Source organism: Mesoplodon densirostris, chromosome 10 (genome assembly GCF_025265405.1).
Source record: "Mesoplodon densirostris isolate mMesDen1 chromosome 10, mMesDen1 primary haplotype, whole genome shotgun sequence".
NCBI classification, from domain to species: Eukaryota; Metazoa; Chordata; class Mammalia; order Artiodactyla; family Ziphiidae; genus Mesoplodon; species Mesoplodon densirostris.
Window position 1 is genome coordinate 25,138,166 of NC_082670.1, and position 17,918 is coordinate 25,156,083.

The window sequence follows — 17,918 nt, forward strand, 5'->3', positions numbered from 1 at the left end:
TACGGCTCACAGGAATGAAAGACAAACCTACTCATGATTATTTCCCCCAAACCTTTATGGAGCTAGAACCAAGGTATCGTCCTTTCAGTCATTCATTCATTCATTCTTTCAACAAGTGTTCTCTGAACGCCTTCTTTGTGAGAAGCATTATTCTAAGCAGGATATACAAAAGTATATTGTAAAAAATATGAAAATCCCTAACCTCTTGGAATATACATTCTATCAAAATTTCAGACAGATAACAAAATAAATAAAATATATAGTATGTTAGATGACAATAAATGTATGAAAAATAAGGAAGGTGGAAAGGAACTGTGTGTCTGTGTATATGTGTGTGTGTTTGGAGGGGGGGCATCATTCTAGACCTTTTCTCTTTCTCCTTTCCACCTCATTAATATTTCACCTTTTCTTACCCATCTTCTTCAAATTTATGATGCTACTATAATTCACACGGACATTTAACAGGTCTCTCTTTCCCCACCCCACACAGTCCCAATTCATCCTCCATGTTTCTGCCAGAGAAATCTATGGAAAATAAAATCTGATCTTGTTAGTTGCTGTAATTGATCAGCAGCACAGACTTCTCAAGCCAGGTACTCTCAAAAACCCCTCCTGGATGAAAACAATAATCAACAACATCTATAGCGTGAGAAATAGCAGAAGCTGCCTCTAGAAGCAAGAGAGAGTTCTGAAGGCCTTTTGGAGGCATATATTTTTAACTTTAAAATTCATGAGAATTTTTCTATACTAACCTTGACGGTTTTAAAATATTTTAAAGTTCTAACTTATTTACCAGCCAAGTTACTTTTTTAACCCCATTGATACCTCTATCCCAAGGCCCCCACTTCCTTCCATCCAAGAAGGTGCTATGTTTAACCTGTGGCTTAAAGCAGTTTTGTCGAACATGTACAAAACGAAGGAGAAGCTCAAGACGATTCACTGGATCAAGGAAGAAAGAAGGAGAGGAGAAAAAAGTATAGTATATATAAATATATATAAATATATATAATATATAAAATATATATATTATATATAATATAGAAATATATATAATATATATTATATATTATAGAAATATATAGAAATATATAGAAAATATATGTGTATATAATATATATTATGTAATCACACATTTAATAATGAGTTGTGCTACATATTTATGAAATTACTTGATCCTTTTTTTTTTTTTTATTTTTTAAGGGACATTGTCAAAAGAAAGGCAGACTGCCACATGCAGCGCCTCATTTGGATGTGTCTGGAGTCTTGGAAGCTTGACTACCCTACGTTCTCCTACAAATGGACCTTGAGAGCTTGTTTGGAGGTTCTAGCAGGGGAGCGCAGCTACTCGTATACCCTTGACCGAAGAACGGTCCTCCTCTAGCGGGGAAGGTCGTCCTCTTCGACCGAGCGCGCAGCTTCGGGAGGGACGCACATGGAGCGGTGAGGGAGGAAGGGGACACCCGCCTAGCCAGCCAGATCAGCCGAATCAACCCTGGCGATCAATGGGGTGACAGATGTCGCAGCCAGATCGCCCTCACATCCGAAGTTACACTGAAGAATAGGTAGTATATAAACCTGAAGAGATTTTTAACTTTATGCATAGGTTGACTTGTTTTCTAGTCGGATCTCTAAAAGTCACTTTAAAGTCTTAACCCAACTATCACTTAAATGATCACTTAATCCCTAAAATTGCTAAAATTGGTGCTAAAACGGGCTCAATTTGGGGTTGTTTTCATATTACCCAGCATGCCGTGCAGGTGGGAGGGGCATGCTAAATAGTGCCGTGTCTGTTGGTGAAATCCTCCGGAGCCTCGCCCACCGAGAGCGATTCGGGCCGCCCACGGGTCCCCAGGCTGCAGACCGCTTGCTGGGCGCTTTGTGCGGTTCTGGTCACTCCGAGCGGACCCAGGTCTGTCTCCCTTCTGCCGCCCCCACCTGCCCTTTCCCCTCGTCTTGTTTCTCCTGGCTCCGAGCTTCTCAGTCTCCCTCCATCCCGGAACCACCCCCGCATTCATCCTATTCCTGTCTTCCTGCCCCGGTCCTTTGCGCCCCCGCCCCCATCGGGGCAGACGGGGGCCCCTGGGCTGGGGTGGGGGTCTTGTTTGGCTGCTCGGTGTGCGTATCATGATTAACCCGCTCTGTGGAGTCGGCAACCCTGGGTGGAAGGCAGGGTCGGATTGTCCCCGGGGCGGGCCGCGCGGGCTGAGCGGCCACGCGGAGCGCCGGGAGCCTATCTCGGACGCCGATCGGTGGCCTGGGCGCACCCGGGGCTGGGGGCCCGTGTCCGGGCGGGGCGGGGCCGTGCAGGATCCGGGGCCGCCACCGCGGGCCTGCCCACCGACGCAAGCCTTGCGGACAGTAGTAATCCTCGGCCTCCCCACCTCCCTGTTGCTGTGAGGCTCAAATCTGATGCGTGTGAAAGTGAATATTTGCAGAGGTTCCATGGGTGTGTACGTCTCCTCCGCGGCCCTTGGCGTCTGGACTGTAAAGGCCGAATTTGGGAAATCTCAGATTTTCAAGGTCAAAGTATATGATGTTCTGATTCTGTGAAGTCCCGTGCTGCTAGTACAGATAGATGTCTTTACAGCAAATGGCCCCAGCTTCCCAAGATCCAGAGTAATAAATCGTAACGATATGAAACGGTATGAAAGCCAAGTGTTTTGTTTTGTTTGTTTTTTAAGTTTTAAAATGGTGGTCTGTTTTTACTGAGTGAGGGAAAACGCAGTTAAAAAAACGAAAACAAAATCCCTTCCCTACCAACCACCACAAACCCCCCCAAACAGTTTTCTGTGCCAAAATCCTGAATATTCATTTAGCGCCTGAGCTCTGGGTTCTTTTGCGAGGAGCTGCTGCGTTTGTTTTTCAGAAAACCTGAAAGGCCATGATGGCTACGAAGCCCAAACTCCACTATCCAAATGGACGAGGCCGGATGGAATCCGTGCGATGGGTTTTGGCTGCTGCTGGAGTCGAGGTACTCTACCTATATGCTGTTTCTACACAGATTTGTCCTACAACGTTGAGACTTGAGGGAAACGTCAATGGCGGAGCCCTGTCCTCTCCCACTAATATTACAGACCTGCTTCACTGAGTCAGAAGAGTCCTTCCCCTCGAGACTTTTTCTTTTTATAAATGGAATGTAGTTGATGAAATTGTATTTAACTTTCAGCTTTAATCATTGTCTTCTGATCTACCACCAGTAAATATTTATTAATGAGGAGAAAAGGAACGAACCTGCAATTTGCCAGTTAACAGCCAGAACTTTGAATATAGAATCTCTAGGTGAATTTCATATTTATTTCAGTGGCTTCAGACTGGCAGCCTTCCTATCTTGTCTGCATTCCTTCCTGTATGCTTTGGCCCACAATGGTTTTGGCCTTGTTTTTGTTCTGTTCTTGTAGCTTCTTGTTTATGGAAATTTTCGAGTACGAGCAAAGATAGGACATTGCCATGAGTTCCATGTACCTGTCACTCAGCTTCAACAACCATCAGCTTTATGCTAATCTTGTTTCATCTATCTCCTCCCCTCTGCTTGCTTTGTTGGGAATATTTTACGTTTCATCTGTGAGTACTTCAGTTTTGCTGTCTAAAAGATGAGCATTTAAAAACATAACCACAATACCATTATCGCACCCGACAAAATTAACAGCTGTTCCTTATTATCACCTAACAATCTGATTGTCTCAAACAGGCCTTGTTTCAGTCTGGATCTAAATCAGGTCTACACATTGCATTTGATTACGTTTCTTTCAGTATTTAAAAAAATCTGTAACATTTCCTCTGCATTTAAAAAAAATAAACTTTGCATTTGGAAATAATTTCAGATTAATAGAAAAGTTCTAAAGACGGTGCAGGGTGTTCCCATGTAACTTGTCTCTGTCTCCCTTAATGAAAACATCTTACCTAACCACATCAAAACCAAGAAATTAACATTGGTGCATAACTAAACTACAGATTTTATTCAAATCTGATTGGTTTTTCCACTAATGTCCTTTTACTGTTCCGGGATCCAACATTGTATTTAGTCATTATGTTTCCTTAGCTTTCCTCCATCTGTGACAGTTTCTTAGTCTTTCCTTTATTTCACCACCTTGACAGTCTTGAAAAGTATTGGTCAGGTTTTTTGTAGAACCCTCCACATTTGGGGCTTCTCTGATGTTTTTCTCATGATTAGACCGGGTTTGAGGGAAGAAGACCACGGAGTGAAGTGTCCTTCTTATTACATCATATGAGGGGTTACGGGACATCATGAGTCGTCACTGGTGCAGTTAAGCCTGGTCACTTGGCTCCTTCGTTCATCAACTAATTTTCCCTCTGTTCTTTGGAAGAGAATCATTAAATTCATCCCACACTCCCCAAGGATGGGAATTAAGCTCTACCTCCTGGTATCTGCATTTAGAATTCTTATGTAAGGAAGATTTGTCTCCCCCCCCCCCATTTATTTATTTATTCCTTCATTTATTTATATCAGCATGAATTTAAGTATATTTATTTTATCCTTTCGATTAAAATTCAATAATACTTTCTTTTGTTGCTCAAATAGCTCCAGCTTTGGCCACTGGGGCTCTTTCAGGTTGGCTCTTGTGTCCTTTCCATGTAGCCCTTTTTACTTTTTTTTTTTCCTTCAGCATTTTCTCACTTTCTGACACTCCAAGATGCTCCAGGCTCATCTTGTATTTTCCTTGCCCTAGCCCTAATACTTCTCCAAAGAGCCCTGGTCCATTTTATTAGAAAATGGTATTAGCAACCAAGATCTGGGTGCTAAGTGTCTGCATTTGTTTCTAGTGCCATTTGTGGAAGAAACTGCGTTTAGAATGCCCCCCATTCTGGATTTGGTGGTTTTACTCTCATTTTAACATGTTCTATTCTCTATATTTCCTGTAAACTACTAGTTGGATCCAGAAGTCTGATCAACTCCAGGCTCCTTTTTTTCTTTCTATCTCTATTTTTTTTTTCCTGCCAGACTGCGGCAGAGGTGATACTGCGATCATATTTCTCTTGTGCGACATCCGGGGTACATGATGTCTGCCTGTCTCATTTTCAGCGTTGCTGAGTTTGATCAGTGTGTTCCTGTGACCTTAGCCCATTCCACACAGTATGAAGTTTCCTCCATCACCCTTTCAAGTGTCGTTTGCAGGCTTGATCATCACCATTGTTAGAGGTTACAAAATGGTGATTTTTCTATTTCTATCATTTCACCTAAATTTATTAACTGTGATACTGTCATAAAGAGTAATTGTTCTCTGATGAACTACTTAATTACCTTGAAGTACAGTTCAAATAAGAAAAGCAGGATAAATGCTTGATTCTGCCACTTTATCAATTTTCAGAATAATGAGTCATTACCCTAGCAACCTCCAGAGGTGACAGATGAGGGTGGATGGGTTTGGGGTTTTGTTTCTTATTGTTGGTTTGCTTATTGTTGGTTTGCTTTCATTATAACTCACCACACAGTGTTTTTACAGTTTTCTAAATTAGTCGATATCATTTTTTATATACAAATTCTGATTTCTGTCTTCTCTTGAGAAGTTGGAAGATCTGATGATCCTGGGGCCTCATTTCCATAGGGCAGCAATTGCTGCTTCTGAGTAGGGACGGTCCCTAGACATGGACCTTTCTAGTCTGCACAGTCCCCATCATTCCCTATTGTCTCAGGACATATTTTCTAATTTTGTTAAGAGGAAAGCGAAACAATTCTTGATCCTTTGACTTGAACCTAGTCAGCTTATTTATGTCACCTGTCTAACCCCTGTATGCTTCTGAGTTTGCAATTATTTAATAGGTTTTGGAGAAGGTGTCTTATATGTGTATGTACTAGAATCCCTTGTCAAAGCTCCTCTTCCCTAGCTTCATTCTGCCCCTCCTACTCTGCTGTGAGTCAGCATTCTTGGTCAATCATAGAAACCCAACCCTAAGTAAGAAAAACAAAAAGGAACATGGGTCATGTGATCTACCTGCCCTCAACCAGGCAGACAGGTGGGGTACAGTAATTAGCCCAGCGTGGGTCTCAAGCCCACTCCTCTGACCAGGGTGGAGGGAGCTAGACTGGCCTCCCTCACGAGGGCTGACCACGTGGTTTGCAGGAACAATTCCCAAAAGGTGGTACCAGAGGTCCCTCTCCTTTCTGTGCCCAGTGACATTTTCAGCTACATTTGTGCTCGTACAGATCTGAAACAGGAGGGCCAGGCTGGCAGCTGCTGGGTGAGTTCATGATTCCCAGGGTCACGGTGTCGGTTAGAGCCTGATGTGTAAAGTATACGCATCCCAGTAACTAGGTACCTCGCACCTGCTGAGAGACAGCCTGGCCTAATTCAGGGAGTCCTCCATCTCATGCTTGGTTTGAGCCCTCAGACCTTGCTCTGTGCTGGATGCTGCTTCTTGGCTGCTTGGAGCTTCATGTGCCCAAAGACCACCCCCACCCCAAACCTGGTCAGATCCTCCTTGTGGAGAGGGGGATGAACAGTGTAAAAGAGAAGATGTGAAGGCCACAAACTCCTCATTCAGGACTTCTGGGCAGTTCACTTAGAAGAAGGGGGCGTGTGAAGAGGGAGCGCAGGCACTTCTCCAAGGATCCCAGCGGAAACAGCCCCCCATCAGGGCACAGAGACGGCTGATTGTGTGGATGGAAGCCACACGCTGTCTGTCCTTACAGCCCGGAGCAGCAGCCAGACAGTCGCTAGCTCCTCCATGCTCTGCCTGGTGACTTTTTCCCTTCCTCCCTCTCCTACCCTCTAATCTCCTGTTCCGGTGCTAGATTCTTCTTACAGACCAAGTTTTATAAAGTTTGACTGAAGAGAGTTTCTCTAGTGAGAGAGAGCATGCATTTTGCTACGTGTTCCCAGAAGTCAAAAACCAGAATCGGAACAATTTGGAAGGAATTAAAAAAACTTTTTTTTTAATTAAAGTATAGTTGATTTTGGGTGTACAGCAAGGTGATCCAGTTATATATATCTTGCACATTATTTTCCATTATAGCTTATAACAAGATATTGAATATAGCTCCCTGTGCTGTACAGTAGGTCCTTTTGTTTATCTATTTTATATATAGTAGTGTGTATCTGCTAATCCCAAACTCCTAATTTATCCCTCCCCCACCCCCTTTCCCCCCTGGTAACCATAAGTTTGTTTTCTATGTGTATGAGTCCGTTTCTGTTTTTTTTTTTTTTTTTTTTTTTTTTTGCGGTATGCGGGCCTCTCACTGTTGTGGCCTCCCCCGTTGCGGAGCACAGGCTCCGGACGCGCAGGCTCCGGACGCGCAGGCTCAGCGGCCATGGCTCACGGGCCCAGCCGCTCCGCGGCATATGGGATCCTCCCAGACCGGGGCACGAACCCGTATCCCCTGCATCGGCAGGCGGACTCTCAACCACTTGCGCCACCAGGGAGGCCCCCGTTTCTGTTTTGTAAATAAGTTCATTGGTGTCATTTTTTTTTTAGATTCCACATATAAGTGAAATCATATGATATTTGTCTTTCTCTGTCTGACTTACTTTGCTTAGTATGTTAATCTCTAGGTCCATCCATGTTGCTTGGAAGGATTCGTTTTTTAAAAATGTACATTTCTGGGCCTCCCTGGTGGCGCAAGTGGTTGAGAGTCCGCCTGCCGATGCAGGGGATGCGGGTTCGTGCCCCGGTCTGGGAGGATCCCATGTGCCGCGGAGCGGCTGGGCCCGTGGGCCATGGCCGCTGAGCCTGCGCATCCGGAGCCTGTGCTCCGCAACGGGGGAGGCCACAGCAGTGAGAGGCCCGCATACCACAAAAAAACAAAAAACAAACAAAAAAAAAAAAAAAAAAATGTACATTTCTGGTCTCTCCCATCTACTGGATGTGAATCTCTGAGGGATGAGCCTAGCGACACACACACACACACACACACTTCCCCATGTGCTTTATAAATGATCATGGTCATAAAAGTGTGAGAGCCATGGTGCAGAGGTGCACCAGCATCACACCTGACCAGCTGGGCATTTGGACAAATGCCTAGAACATTCTTGCCCTGAAGTTAGTACTTCCTGGGCCACAGATGGAGTGCCTCTAGGGGCATTGAGGCCCCCTCCTCACACGGGAGGACCCTGGGAGTAGGAGAAGCCACGCCTACACATCCTGATGCCCGTTGAGGCGGAAGAGAGAAAGGCCGTGTCTATGCTGTCAGCTCTGCTCCTCCTGGGATGATGGGGCAGCGCAGGGAGAGATGCTGGTGGGGAACCATCTGGGGACTCCGTGGGCATGTGAAGGGCCTCAGCACATTAGCACGAGTTTTATCTATCACAAGAAAAGAAACTTTGCAGTGTTTTTCCCTGCCCCACCCAGCCTTTTAGTTTGAAAACTTGAAAACCTACAGAAAAGTTGTAATAGTACAATGGACACCTTCTAACTAAACTGACCAGTTGTTAACATTTTGCCACGTTTGCTTCCTTCCCTCTTCTCTCTCTGCTTTCTTTATTCTTTGTCACTTGAAAGTAAGTTACAGACGTCAGCGTGTATCTCCCTGTTAAGAAAGAAAGAAAGAATTGTTCTAATAACCGCAATATCATTGTCACAACTAAGAAAGTTAACACTAACTTTACAACATCTAATATACAATTCATATTCAGAAGTTCCCTCTCGTCCCCCAAAAGTCTATGAAACTGTTATTTAACTATTTAGCAGTTATAACTGCCCCTCCCCCCATCCAGGATCTAATCAAGATTCAGATATTTGGTGGTTATTTCTCTAGTCTTTTCATCTATCAATAGAACAGAGCCTGCATTTTGTTCGTTTCTTCCCTACCCTTCACTTAACAGAAAAGGAATGTGTGAAGGAGGAATTGACTCTCTTGCATGAATTTCTGCCAACAGAAGTAAGGAATCACTTATGTGACTTGGAGGCCAGATGACATAAAGAATTATCAGAAGAGGGCTACCTGGCTAAAGTCGATTCCCTTTTAAATAAAGATTTGCCCCTGAGAGCAGAATTCATGCTTATGGTCGGGAAGAGGATAGATGGCTAGGAAACGGGAGCCAGACAAGTGGTGAGGACCACAGAGTGCGAACAACAGAGGCAAAAAGTCCCCCAGACCATTTTCCAAACCTTGCACATCCTGGAGGAGCTTAAAAACAAAACAGGCCATTTATGTTACAGAGTGTCCCACATCCTGGATATGCCCCATTTTCACCTTGCAGTTTGATCCAAGGTAAATCGGTTGGCGAGCTCTTTCGGCAGTGGTGCAGCGTCCTCACTGTGTCACAGCAGGGAGCACGTGATGTCTCAGGGTGTCCCCCAGTGGGGAGCTGAGTTTGACCACTTGGTTAGGTGGATGGTGGGATCTCCAGATCTGCAGAGATGTTTTTTCTTTGTCATAATAAGGAACTCGTGGGGTGACACTTTGAGATTGTGTGAATATTCTGTGTCCCATGACCCAATGATTTCAGCATCCATTATGATCCTTATCAGAATCAGTTATTACATTATAGGGTGAAAATTGGTGATTTTCTAATTTTATCATTAATTAGGAATAATTCTACATTAAGTAGTGCTAATTCTGTAAGAGAGCTTTTCTTCTCCCTTTTTTTTTTAGAATCATCATTTATGGACACAGGGATTTTTTTGTTGTGTTCTAATCCATAACTGATATCACTCTTTTCGATATTTAAATTGTCCCAGATGTGGCTAGAGAATCCCTCGGGTAGGGTCCTGCATGCCTTTGCTTTTGACATATCCATTAGTCTTTGAGTACGTCCTCACTTTCTGACATAACAGAGTCAACTTTTTCTTCTGGGAGTCCAGTTACATTTAGAAACAAGATGTGGGTACTGAGTATGCTCTTTCTCTCTGCTTTTGAGGCAGTTTAACTTGGTATTTTCAGTCCTGAACCTGTAATGACATTTCGCTTCTTTTGGGGGGGGGGCTGTCTTTTTGAATTTAGTTTGATGAAGAATTTTTAGAAACAAAAGAACAGCTGCAGAAGTTGCAGGATGGTGAGTATCAAAATGTATTCCTGTCGGTAATGCTGATTTTCTTTTCTAAGAACCCATATTTACGTGGAAGGGCAAAGATACTGCTAACACTAAGCATCCAGACCAGGATCCTAAAACCAGACAAGCAAGAGGAAACAGTAGCCGAAATTGCCAGGAAGTCTCTTCGTATTCAGTAGTTCTATAAAAGCTGGCGAAAGGGAAGGAGCCGTTCCTCCCTCCGTCCCAGTGGGCCGCCCTTCTCCATCTCTCTCTCCTCCCCCGCCCTCCTCTACCTTTCCCCTCTTTCTTCCTCTCCCTCATCCCTTCCCTCCTCATTTTCCACCTCCTCCGAATTACCTGAGGCATCTGCACCTGCTTGAAGTACGCAGGTAAAAGTCACCATTTACACTGGGCTGCTTTCTGAAATAAGTACCAAACAGGTGTGACATCAGTGAAAGGCCCCCTTTTAACTCCTGGTCAAACCCTCCCTCCACACCCAGGCCCCTGTAAGCATCCTCCCTCCCGGCCATCAGCAGGGTCCTGAGGCCCAACTCAAGGCTCCTCGGAGAGGGACCAGCTCTGCAGGGCTGTGATGCCCCTGTCATGAGTGACACTGCCTGGCGTCACTAGGCCTGTGCTGAGTACACATCTCCCCTCAACCCGCATGTGCCCCCAAGCCTTGAGCCCCCCCCAGGGCTGGGCTGTATGCTATACTTACAACTTTCCCTGACGTTTGGTGTGGGGAAAGTGTTTGAGACAGGCTTCTTGAAGAAAGTAGTGGGTTACTTTTTGACCAGTGACAGCGTACTTGGTGGTAGGTGGACTGTGGCAGTGGACGCCTGTACGTGAGTATTAGCTGGTGACTTAGGTTTCATGATCAGATTGTCAAAGCAGTGCAGTCATAGAACATTCTAGAATGATGGGAATGTTCTGTTCTACAATGGCCAGCGCAGGAGCCACCAGCCACCTGTGGCTTTTGAGCACTTGTAATGTGTCCAGGGCGACTAACGAAGTGAGTTTTAAATTTTTCAAAAGTTTGATTAATTTAGAGTTCCCTGGTGGCCTAGTGGTTAGGATTCTGGGCTTTCACCGTTGTGGGCCCAGGTTCAATCCCTGGTCAGGGAACTAAGATCCTGTAAGCTGTGCATTGCAGCCACACACACAAAAAATTGATTAACTTAAATTTAGGTTTAACTATACACACGCCGCTTGCTGACTACTGTATTGGACAGCGCACCTCTAAAACAAGGTCTTCACTATGTCTCCCCTACCCTTTGTCACTGAAGCTAGGTGTTTTTCCTGGGGTGAAAATCAAAAGGGAAGATTTGGATCAATGCTAGTTTTCAGGCTTGCTTTATGGCTAAATCTGCACCCCTCAATGTAGTTGGGGGAGCTTTACACTGTTTCCTAAGGCTGTGATCCCACTGTCCCTTTTCATTCAGCAGAGCATGTTTTGATGGGGGTGCAGGGAAGAGATCACTTCTAACTCTGGGCTTCCATTCCCAGGTAACCACCTGCTGTTCCAACAAGTGCCAATGGTTGAAATTGATGGGATGAAGCTAGTGCAGACCCGGAGCATCCTCCACTATATAGCGGACAAGCACCATCTCTTCGGCAAAGATCTCAAGGAGAGAACCCTGTACTGTGGCCCCTCTGGCGTGTTCTCACTTACCAATGCTTAACTGATTAGTTGTCCTCTACAGCACACCCGTCCACTTCATGTCCTGAATTGTTAGTGGGAACAGGGAGCAAACCCCCAGAAAGGTCAAGACCAGTTGGAAAATCAGTACAGAGAGTCTGAGTAAAACAAGAGAAAGGAATTGAATTCAGATATTAGAGCCTGTGTCTGGGGTGTGGTGCAGGTTTCAACATGTTTAAATGCTTTGATACAGTTTTTTTTTACCTTTCTTGCAAATGTATTATCGCTGAGTATTAGGAATAGGAAGCTGCTGTGACATTCAAGGCCCAGGATACTGTGCACTGGATTATAATTTGAACTCAGAGCCTGGTCCTTGTACCTCCTGGATCATGACCCAGGGCAGAGTGTTACGCTCCAGTGTCCTGATGAGTTTCCAGTATGATGGGGCTAATAACAGCACATTCCTCATAATGCCATAGGATTCAATGAAATATCGGATATAGAGTGTTTAGCACCATGCCTGGTACACACCAAGCATCCTATAAATGATACCCACTATTTTTACAAATGTGAAGCTCCACCCGCACCAAGCCTGGGTGCTGGAGTAAGGGTGGCGGAGTAGGGGCCAGGAGAAAGGACATTCGTGGCTCTTGTGCTTTGAGATGTGTGACAGGTGTTTCTGAAAGATTTTTCTGAATCACAGCTAGAATTGACTTTGCATCTTTGCTCTAAAGGCACAGGTGGAGATGAATGCTTCTTGGTGCTTAAGTTGCCAGAGCCTTAAGAGAAAAACACTCTGGATACTTAGTTGTGGAAGCCAATGAGTTCAAAGAGAGGGGTGACTGAGAAAACGCTTGTTTGTGTTTTGAAGGATTGACATGTATGTGGAGGGGACCCTGGATCTTCTGGAACTAATTATCATGCATCCTTTCCTCAAACCAGACGATCAGCAAAAGGAAGTGGTGAACATGGCCCAGAAGGCTATAATTAGATACTTCCCTGTGTTCGAAAAGGTAGGTGGCAGTGAAGCCTGTGAACACGGCATCACCAGACCACAAACGCCCCTTTCTGCTCAGGCAGAGTAAAGCTGAGCCCTGATAGACCAACCTCCTGGACTCCTGAGGGCTCACACGTGCCATCAGCACAAAGCCAGGATGTCTTGGAACCTCCCAGACTCTTCCAGAGTCTTCCATGTTTTCTGGGAAAAATATGGGCTCACCCATGTGTGCATTGTCATTGCTGACATTCGCCAGGTGCCACCTTGTGCAGGATACAGAAGAGAAGAAACCACCTACTTCATTCATTCTTTCATCATCCTACCTGATAGTTTGGTATAAAGAGAAGAACCATTGCTGTTTTATTTCTCTTCCCTGTGCTCTTTTTGTTTTCTCTTTTGTTATTTCTTGTCTCATTACCGTATCTTTCTGAGCTTCAAACTCCTCCTCTCTTTTCCTCAACTGAGAGGGACTATTTTAAATGCTTCAATTAAAAAACAAGAGAATGTGAAAATCTGGAATTGACAGACTTCCTCTGGCCATTGATGTGGAATTAGATGTAAGAAGGAAGAGAGATATTTTCTGAGTGTTTCTGTCCTTGGTTTCGTGGCCTCTTTTTTTTTTTTTTTTTTTTTTTTGCGGTACGCGGGCCTCTCACTGCTGTGGCCTCTCCCGTTGCGGAGCAGAGGCTCCGGACACGCAGCCTCAGCGGCCATGGCTCACGGGCCCAGCCGCTCCGCCGCACGTGGGATCTTCCTGGACCGGGGCACAAACCCGTGTCCCCTGCATCGGCAGGCGGACTCTCAACCACCGCGCCCCATCAGGGAAGCCCGGTTTCTTGGCCTCTTGCCCACAGGCAGTTTGTGAACGTGAAATACGATGATGCAGAAATATGCTGGGACGAGGGAGGAACAGGTGCCTTGGAGAAGGGTCACTGCCGGTTCCTCTGTCCCTGTGGCCCAGACTGTGTCAGGGCTCCACCGAACATATGAGCTAAATAATTGTCACCTTCTTTTTACCCGTAATGAAATAGAATCACAGAGAGACTGGGTGACATGCCTAAGTCAGGAGCCAAGACTGCAACTCTGGACCCTTCGTCCTCTCCCTGTCCGGCTCCAGTAGCTCTGTTTGATTTGGAGTCATATTAGAGTCCTTGCCACACACACGTAAACACACACTCACACTCATGGGCATCCGCAAAGGGCATCTTCCCTGTTCTACCACTGTTCCTTGCCCCTTCCCGATCACCATCTATTCCTATGAATCTCTGCACCTGTGTTACTCTCAAAATGGGAGTCAGGATGAACTCTCATTCTTTTAATTTTCCCTGTCTTAGAAGATGTGAAAGGAAGCCTGCTTTTTTACTGTCATGTCTAGTTTATGACTGTGAGTCCTGACACACAGAAACACAGAACTGGCAAATGATATTAGACTCCTTGGACAGGACCAGTGGCTTACGTCTTATATCACTTCCCCTGAATGCATCAGGGCTAATTCTTTTCTGTAGATACATTTATGGAATAGAGGTATCCTTTTAAAGCCCTGGATGCTAAATCTAGAATTAATATTTCCTTCCCCTTTTTAGGGTCTCATTCTGATGTAAAGCAGATACTTAAGGATGCTTTCATTTCTACACCTTTTTCGCTCTCTCCCTCTCATATAGGGAACTTCTTAGCTGATGTTATTCGTAAAAGGATAAAAGGACAAGGTTGTAGTTTCAGCCCTTCTCAGGTACTGCACTGATCCCACAGCTTCATCATTTTCTCCATCTCAAGTATTATAACCAACGTAAAATGTTTATACCCTGCAGGTTTTACGGAGTCATGGACAAAGGTTTCTTGTTGGTAATCAGCTGAGCCTTGCAGACATAATTCTACTCCAGACCATTTTGGCTCTAGAAGAGAAAATTCCTAATATCCTGTCTGCCTTTCCTCACCTCCAGGTACATAAAACAACGTTTGAGAAGATTGGCCCAGAACTCTTAGGCCTTCCTTCGATATCTGTTGTTTGGTAGGCTGTGTATGTGTGTGTGTGCACGTGTGTGTGTGTAATTCTTTTAGGTTCTAGTTAGTAAAATGAAATGAAGATGCAGACTTGAAACTGGTTTTCTGGTTCCCAGACCCTTAGAGCTGAAAGATCGTTTACATGTGAAAGAAGTTGTCCCTCGGTATTGTTGCATGACTACACTCCTGCAACAAACTCCTTACACAGTTTACCAGTAGGGACCCGCTGTAGACGTAGTTGTAGGAACCAGAGGCTGCTCATCTGCTTGTGCTGTATGTGCTGACGGGAGGACCCGATAGTCACCCTCAAAAACAGCCTCGTCATCAGGGTGTGGCTCCCTTTCTCAGAAATAACATGGTCTCAAATTGGAAATTTTGGAGCCTGAATTCTGAGAGCTAATAAGAGGCACCCTAAACATCACCCCAGAGAATTCTCACCATTCTTCTTCCTCAGATTCCAAGGACAGACTTCTGTGTGTGACTCAGTTTATGTTTCAGTGTTATTCTTGCAGGATCGATCATAGAATTTAGAAGCAGAAAAGGGCTTAAAAAGCAAGTTTCATCCAATGCCTTCAATATATTGAATACATATGAAGAAATAAGAGACCCAGGGTAAAGACGTCAGCAGCCTGATGGCCTCATTAGTGGGTATCTCAACTTTGTCTAGATTCTTAGCCGAAGATTGTCATATTTACATAGAATTAATTGACATAATTATTAGAGTTTTTGTTAATATTAGTGATATATGTATGAATGTTTCTGTATGTTTGTATGCCTGCTTAATTAAGGCTGTGCTTTGTACATAGTAGACATTTAATAAATAGTAGCTTTTTAAATAAATGACCTCTTTATTTTGAAAGATTTTGTTAGAATTATTATATATGATGGATATACAGTTCTTCGTATAGTTCAGAATTTTCACCAGATCAAATGGATTTTTCTTCTTAATTACTGAAAATTGGTAAGATTTGACTCTATTAATGAAAAATAAGATTTTTTTTCTTCCATTACAGTTTACGTGAATATCTGGTATCTGATAACTGAGCCCTAGGCTACAAAAAATGCAACTGGCCATCTTTCACACATAGCCAGAAAGAGGATTTATTTGTTAATAGGAGTAAAAATGTCAAGGCAGCTGAATCTTAAAATGTAACTTGTACTGTCTGATGAATTTTTAAAACAATTTTATTTAAGTGATTTTTATTTAAATGCATTTTTTCTGAGATCAGTACATTTGAGGTACTTCCTATGTCTTTTTCGTCCTTCCTTTTTTCATTTAAGCAAGTATACTCCTATCCTAAGTATCTTTTTTATTTTTCTGTCTCTGAAAAGAGTTCACATCTCAGTATGAACCGTGAGATTTGTTTAGAGCCTGGCCTAGATTCCAGCCACTGTTGGCAGAGATTATAAATGATCATACCAAGAGATCAGACCCTAAACAGGTGCTGGATGACAGTTCTGTTTGGATCTCTATAGCAAATATTTATTGAACGTATTCTGATGGACCATTTTGTGGGGGTTTTTTTGTTTATTTTTTTATTGAAGCATAGTTGATTTACAGTGTTGTGTTAATTTCTGCTGTACAGCAAAGTGACTCAGTTATACACATATTTATATACATTCTTTTTTATATTCTTTTCTATTGTGGTTTATCCCAGGATATTGAATATAGTTCCATGTGCTGTACAGTTGGAACTTGTTGTTTATCCATTCTATACGTAATAGTTTGCATCTACTAACCCCAAACTGATGGGCCATTTTGCACCGCCCTATTTTCTTAGAAATGAATACCTTTGCTTTTAGCCTTGAACTTTTGCATTTTCCCTTTTCAGGAGTTCACAGTGAAAATAAGTAATATCCCTACAATTAAGAAATTCCTTGAACCTGGCAGCAAGAGGAAGCCTCCCCCGGATGACATCTACGTGAGAACCGTGTACAACATCTTCATGCCGTAGGACAGCAGCACGGCTGTGAGTGAGCGCTGTCCCCCAGAAATCGCTGTGTCCACAGTTGTGTCTTAATTGAAGCCAGGCTGCCGTGATCCAGCTCTGTCATGGTGCTGTGTATATTGTTCCTAAGTTGGTCTTTCATGTCAAGGAGATCTCTTCTAGAAACATCAACCTTTTTTGTCCAGTGAGTGATTGTTACGGGACCTCTTCTGAACACCTTTTTGGAGGGGCCGGCATTTAAGTTAGATCTGTTCTGTCTACTCATTTCCTGGTAACGAGGATGGGTAGGACTTCATGTTGTCCCCTGAGCTTCTTTTCTCCTCTCCTTATCCCATTCTCAACCCCTCCAGTCTCTTCCTGTTTTTAGTGTCTAATAACAATGGAATTCACTAGATAGTGAGTAACTCTCCTCTGAGCTATAATAATAATTGATCCATGGTAGTAACGAATGCCATTGATATTTGCCAAAATAAAGGATTTACAATTCATTGCCCTGCTGCTAGAATTTTTAAATTAAATCGTTTGGAATACATTCACATGGTTCAAATATCAAAAAAGTATAAAAGGCTATACAGTTGAAAGTGTTCTTTTCAGCCCTGTCCCCCCAGTTTTCTTTGGTTCTGCTCCCTACAGGCAAACATCATTATCATTTGTATAATCCTTCCAGTTATATTTGACACAAGTATAAGAAAATATAAATATATTTAACTTTTGTCCTCTTACTATCCAAGTAGTTATTTGGAGGCTTCTAATTTTTTGCATTTCAGAACTAAAAGTACGGCTTATTAATACTACTTTCAACATGTGTTGACTTACATCTCGAATATTAATTGAGCGCCTGTTATGTGCCAAGCATGGTGCCAGGAGACAAAACCTTAGATCAGAGGTCTAGATCAGAATTTTTTGCTTTAGAAAAAATTCACCATGCAGTAGGCAAGATAGATGTGTCAACAGCAGAAGTAATTTTAGAAAAGAAAGAATTGCCGCTTTGAGAGTATCTAATAATTAGGAATTTAAAAACTGGAAAAAGGCAAGTGTTTGATCCGCATCTCATAAAGTGGACACACTCATTCCTTACTACAGGAGGGATTTTTGCCCAGATGTGAAAAACAGACAGTTGTGAGGTGATCCTTAACGCCTGTCACAGTCAATGCAAGCCCCTCAGGGTTTTATTAGAGGAAAACGCAACGCAGACGTGAAGATTGTTCTCTGTCTTCACATTTTCACAATGCAAGCACTGTGTCGTCGCTCTAATATTTAGAACTACTGAAGGAGCAAAGGCAGGGCAGCAGGTGCACCACCGGGCAGGCCCGAGGAGCATTGGTGGTCCCGGCTGAGGTTTCTGCCAGCCTCCTGGGAGCAAGAGAACAAAAAGAAGAAAATGGGGATGGAGATGCAGTAAA

At 43.7% G+C, this 17,918-nt stretch overlaps 1 protein-coding gene across 2 annotated transcripts; it reads left to right on the top strand.

The window, feature by feature from the left end:
* The first annotated feature begins 1,820 nt into the window (after positions 1-1,820).
* GSTA4 (glutathione S-transferase alpha 4) lies at positions 1,821-17,003 on the top strand. 2 transcript variants are annotated; one of them, XM_060109955.1, is made up of 7 exons: positions 1,821-1,909; positions 2,867-2,971; positions 9,899-9,950; positions 11,436-11,568; positions 12,440-12,581; positions 14,374-14,505; positions 16,399-17,003. In XM_060109955.1, the coding sequence occupies exons 2-7, from the start codon at positions 2,882-2,884 to the stop codon at positions 16,519-16,521; spliced, it is 672 nt and encodes a 223-aa protein (XP_059965938.1). In that variant the 5' UTR covers positions 1,821-1,909; positions 2,867-2,881; the 3' UTR covers positions 16,522-17,003. The 2 variants fall into 2 exon arrangements, with proteins under 2 accessions (XP_059965938.1, XP_059965936.1); XM_060109953.1 differs by lacking the exon at positions 1,821-1,909 and adding an exon at positions 2,532-2,642.
* The last annotated feature ends 915 nt before the right edge of the window (positions 17,004-17,918 follow it).